The sequence below is a fragment of the Babylonia areolata genome, chromosome 24 (genome assembly GCF_041734735.1).
Source record: "Babylonia areolata isolate BAREFJ2019XMU chromosome 24, ASM4173473v1, whole genome shotgun sequence".
Taxonomy (NCBI): Eukaryota; Metazoa; Mollusca; class Gastropoda; order Neogastropoda; family Buccinidae; genus Babylonia; species Babylonia areolata.
This window is the reverse complement of record NC_134899.1, coordinates 34,074,121-34,079,120: the sequence shown is the minus strand read 5'-3', so window position 1 is coordinate 34,079,120 and position 5,000 is coordinate 34,074,121. Positions and strand designations below refer to the sequence as shown.

The window sequence follows — 5,000 nt, the reverse complement described above, 5'->3', positions numbered from 1 at the left end:
TGCGCCCGTCGCTGTCCGATGCCGAGCCCTGGACACAGTGGATACGTGTTCACTGTTCCGATGGTCGTGAAAAGCTATGAGACCCTTATCCTTTGAAGTGGGTCCTGGCATTCGGAAGAAGACATTTACATTGCCCCAGCTGACGATGATAATCACAAAGTCGCAGATTAAGACAGAGAGAGTGTCCTCTCTAGAGTAAAGTCCATCACTACGTGCCTTCATGAGCATTCCTAGCATGTGAGTCTACCGACGCAGTTTATATATGGGCTATGGAGGTTGGAGAGAAATCAAACCTAAGAAGACCATGAAAGCAACAGAATTTATAAATACATATCAAGCGAGGAAGCATTGTAAATGACGACTAGTAAACGATAAAGGAATAATGGGGAGAAAAAAGTCAAAGGATAAGGGAATATTGAACAATGTCAATCAATCAATAGGTACGTCAATAAATGAGTTTTAAGAAATGAAAGATATAACCAAAATATTTAAAGTTCCAGACCATAGTGTTTCATGTACTCTTGTTTAGTGCATAAAGACAAACACAGCACGCACATGTACACACACACACACATTGAGAGAGAGAGAGAGAGAGGGGGAGCTGGATAGAGACAGAGTAAAAAAACAAAGTTGGACAGAAAGGGGGAGGGGGAATTATGAGTTGGGAATTTTTTTTTTTTTTTTTTTTTTTTTTTTTTTTTTTTTTTTTTTTTTTTTTTTTTTTTTTTTTAGAAAAACCAGAGAGATAGTGAACGCCAGTTCAGCAAAACGAAGAAAAAGACAACTCACTGATGTGACTGAATTCGTGTCCCAGGTGTTCAATTCCATGGTCAATTTCATGGCCCACATGATGGAGTCCATGATCGATCTCATGGCCGATATGATGGATTACATGACCAATGTGGTGATGGCTGTGGTGCAGGAACCGCTTCGAAGGATTAGCCGTCACCATGACGACAACCAAACACAGTCCCGCCAGTGCCGTTGCCAGTTTCATTTTTGAAGTGGACAGCTATCTGACGAAATGACCAGAAAAATACAGCTGTAAATGTGTAAGACAATCCACACATACCCGCCGACGCCGAACAGGTATGCGATTTTGGCCATTTTACTATGAATAAAACTTACTGTGACTTGGAAAAAAAGATGTGGTAAGAGTTCATAACTTTATATATACATATATGTATATGTATATGTATATACTTATACGTATATATGTTTGTGTGTGTGTGTGTGTGTGTGTTTACATATATGTATATAGATATATATATACACAGATATATAGATATATATGTGTATAGATACACACACACACACACACACACACACACACACACACACACACACACACACACACACACACAGAGAGAGAGAGAGAGAGAGAGAGAGCACAATGTCATGCATGCATGCATGCACACACAAATATGTACATGTGAAAGGAGATCAGAATCAGACAAAGCCTAAAACAAACATATAATGTAAAATAAAATAATTTTCTTTGTCAAGGGTGTTGAGACCAAATGGGTGGAGTGTTTTGAATTTCGTGATCCAGAATTCTTCTGTGTGAAGTCTAATGTTGTGGTTGCTAGACAGTTTGTTTGTTTTTCCTATGGGAATGCATTGCATATCCTGAAGCGTGTGGTTTTCGGAAATATAACGTCATGTTATATTCGTACCAATGTTTTTAGTTATTTGGCTCCTATGGAGGTAAAATCTGGTTTTGAAGGTGTTTTGAGTCTCCCCCACGTATTGGGTACGGTCACGACATATCAAAGATTTAACCATGCTGGAAGTGTCACACGTCATGCTGTGTCTCACTGTAAACGTTTCTCCCGTCACTTCACTGTAGAATCAGTTGTTCTCTACATACAACACTAGATTTTTGTTACATTTCCGGCTGCATGGCTGCTGGTCGGTGGACATGGTGGAAGGGAGAGTTGATGGCATGATGATCTTCGAGAGAGTTTTTGCGTTTCTTTCTCCGACCACTGGGGTATCTGTCCCAGATACCTGATGATACATATTACCTTCAAATTTGAGGAAATTGTTAGTGAGGATATGGTTGGTAATGGTGTATAATGTGTTGTGTAGGTGTGGGACGTCTGTGTAGTGATCTTGGGATAGGAAGTAGCGAAGAGTGATCTCCACCTCATGAAGGGGATGTTTGTATACAGGCTGACGATCGTCATAAGGCGGGTGTCACGCGGAAAGGGACCATGCTTGCTGTTTAGGGGGTTTATGGTTTGAAGTATATGAGTGGAATCTTTAACATGGCTGGGAAGTTCAACCACGAAACTTTTTTGTTGTTGTTTTTGTTTGTTTTTTTGTTTGTTTTGTTTTGTTTTTGTTTTTGTTTTTTTGTTTGTTTGTTGTTGTTGTTTTTGTAACTTTCGATTTTGTTTTCAGTTGGGCCTCCAACGCTAGAAACTATTGGACATCCAGGAGGGTCGGGGTGGGGAGGGGGGAGGGGGGTAAAAAGAGTACTGTGAATCTTTGGAAGAGTGTAAAACCGGTGACGTCGGCTCTCATTGATTTCTATGAGTGCCCATTTGAAAGAATTTTCATCAATGTGGTTTTTATTGTACGAGATCTTCTACTGGAACTTTTTGGCTGTGCGAACTGTGGGATCATTGTCCACTTTTGTGTAATGTGCTACATTGTTTAGCTGACTTAAAGCTTCGTCAGTGTAGTCTTTCGTGTCCTGGACGAGTATGGATCCATCCTTGTCTGCTGTGTTAATTCTTATGTTTCTGTCATATACAAGTTCCTTAGTTCATTGAGCGTCTTTCTTTCAGTCCTGTTAATCTTATCGTTTGGACATAGGTGGCATTGTAAGTGAAAGCACGGTTTTGTAAGGATTCACAATATACATATAAAAATCTTATCTCTGCCTAGGGGTGGTTGATAGAATGTTTCTTGTAAAATGCAAGTGGCGCACTCTTGGACTCATCGTCATCATAAAACAATTCCTTCAGTCTTTTTCGGCACCCTTCTTTAACATTCTCAGTAAGCTAATGACGATCCAGTGTTTAGGGGATGGGACAATATTTGGGACCAAGAGTCAAGACATGTAATTGTCTATCTGTACGTTTGAGCTGTGACAAGTTGAAGACAGTAGTTGTTTTTTTCACGTCGCGGCATTGGGTTCTTCCTTCGGAACCGGCGGTACTATTTTCTGATCTGTGGAGGTCTAGCTTGTTCAGTGCTGAAACATGCATCCACTGTCTGTTTCCTTTAAGTGATTGCCAAGGACTCTAGCTTCTTTGTTTTGATTATGATATATTTCTTTTTCAGAAATGAAAATGTGCGATGTCGGTAAAACAAAACTGATTCAAATTGGTCAAAATCTAAGGATTGATGAAGATCAAAGAGATATTTCTGAAAATCTCAAGTCTCTTTATCGACCAATAAATACATGAATCTCTGCTCTTAGTAGGATGTCACGTTCTGCTGTCGTGAAGGACTGTGAGATGAATCTATGGAGGTGAACAATTTTATGAAAGGCATCAAAGCCAGATTTTATCGTCATACCTTTAGGGACGGCGTCACTGGAGATGGAGGCTTTTAAAGAAACGTCAGTTGAGAACGATATCTGCACAATTTGTCTGTTCGTCCCGTAACTTCTTATACAAGAAGTAAATATATATATTGGTGAGAGGTGGGGTGTTCGGTAGGTAGGTAAGCGGGTGTCTCCGGAGGATCTGTGATTAAATCTCATCTTATTCCATACGTGATACCAACATCTTTCTTACTTATTCCTCTCGCATCCTTGTCTTCATACCTGACTACTCCTAGTTGTGAAAAATCTTAAACTGATTAAGAGCACCATCAAAGTCCGAATAACTAATCGCTGGTCCACAGTTAAAAAATAAATGAATAGATAAAATCAATAGATAGATAAATAAATCAATTAATAAATGAATTTTAAAAAAGCGTACAAACATTATACTGCACTGGCGAAGATCAAAATATTTCAGACTGAGCAAATTTCGAATGAAACCAGCAAAATGCATCAAAGAAAATTTAGATCTGTGCAAAACTAAAGAGTGATTTGGGAAAGAATACGATCTGCCAACGATTAAACCCCATTGCAAGAAGAGCATGAAAACAGTGCATACCTCCAATCACCAAGGATAAAACCAAAGTCAAATGTCAGCAAGGACTGGTATTTATATGCTTGCTCACTTCTTTGTCTCACAACTTTTCAGATTATTTATTTTTCATCTATTTATTTATTTGTTTATTTATCTATCTATCTATCTATCCATTTATCTCTCTGTTTATCCGTTAGGGAGGGAGGGGGGAGCAGCCATTGTTTTCACTGAGTTCAGGGGGTGGGGGGGGCGGGGCGGGGGGGGGGAAGAGTAAGTGGCACAACAACAGGTGCTAGGTTTTCAGGTCAACATCCTGATAATTATGATTTTTTTAAAGGTTCGACATAACAGCTGTTCTCTTTCTCTCTCACTCTGTGTGTGTGTGTGTGTGTGTGTGTGTGTGTGTGTGTGTGTGTGTGTGTGTGTGTGTGTGTGTGTGTGTGTGTGTTTCTCTTTGTGTCTCTGTGTGTCTGTGTGTGTGTGTGTGTGTGTGTGTGTGTGTGTGTGTGTGTGTGTGTGTGTGTTTCTCTCTGTGTCTCTGTGTCTCTGTGTGTGTGTGTGTGTGTGTGTGTGTGTGTGTGTGTGTGTGTGTGTGTGTGTGTGTGTAGCTGTCTGTATATTTGTATCTGTCTGTCTGTCTGTCTATCTCTGTCTCTCTCAATTTGTCTGTCTGTCACACACACACACACACACACACACACACACACACACACACACACACACACACACACACACACCACCACCACCACCACCACCACCACCACCGCCGCCGCCGCCTCCGCCGCCGCCACCACTACCTCTACCACTACTATTACTACTACTACTACTACTTTCTTTACCCACTCCACTTTCTTCTCCCTCAAACCCCAGTCATCTAATAGACCAATTATATGCGTGCACACAGAG

The 5,000-nt window shown here is 40.5% G+C and overlaps 1 protein-coding gene across 2 annotated transcripts in view; it reads right to left on the bottom strand.

Annotated features, from left to right (window-relative positions):
• The window catches only part of LOC143298952 (uncharacterized), an 11,234-nt gene extending 10,197 nt beyond the window's left edge, over positions 1-1,037 (bottom strand). Inside the window, exon 1 of one of the 2 annotated variants that reach the window (XM_076612001.1) lies at positions 790-1,037. In XM_076612001.1, the coding sequence (XP_076468116.1) occupies positions 790-997 (208 nt within the window). In that variant the 5' untranslated portion in view covers positions 998-1,037. The remainder of the gene's footprint in view (positions 1-789) is intronic. The other variant, XM_076612000.1, reaches the window with a different exon arrangement.
• Between the last annotated feature and the right edge of the window lie 3,963 nt (positions 1,038-5,000).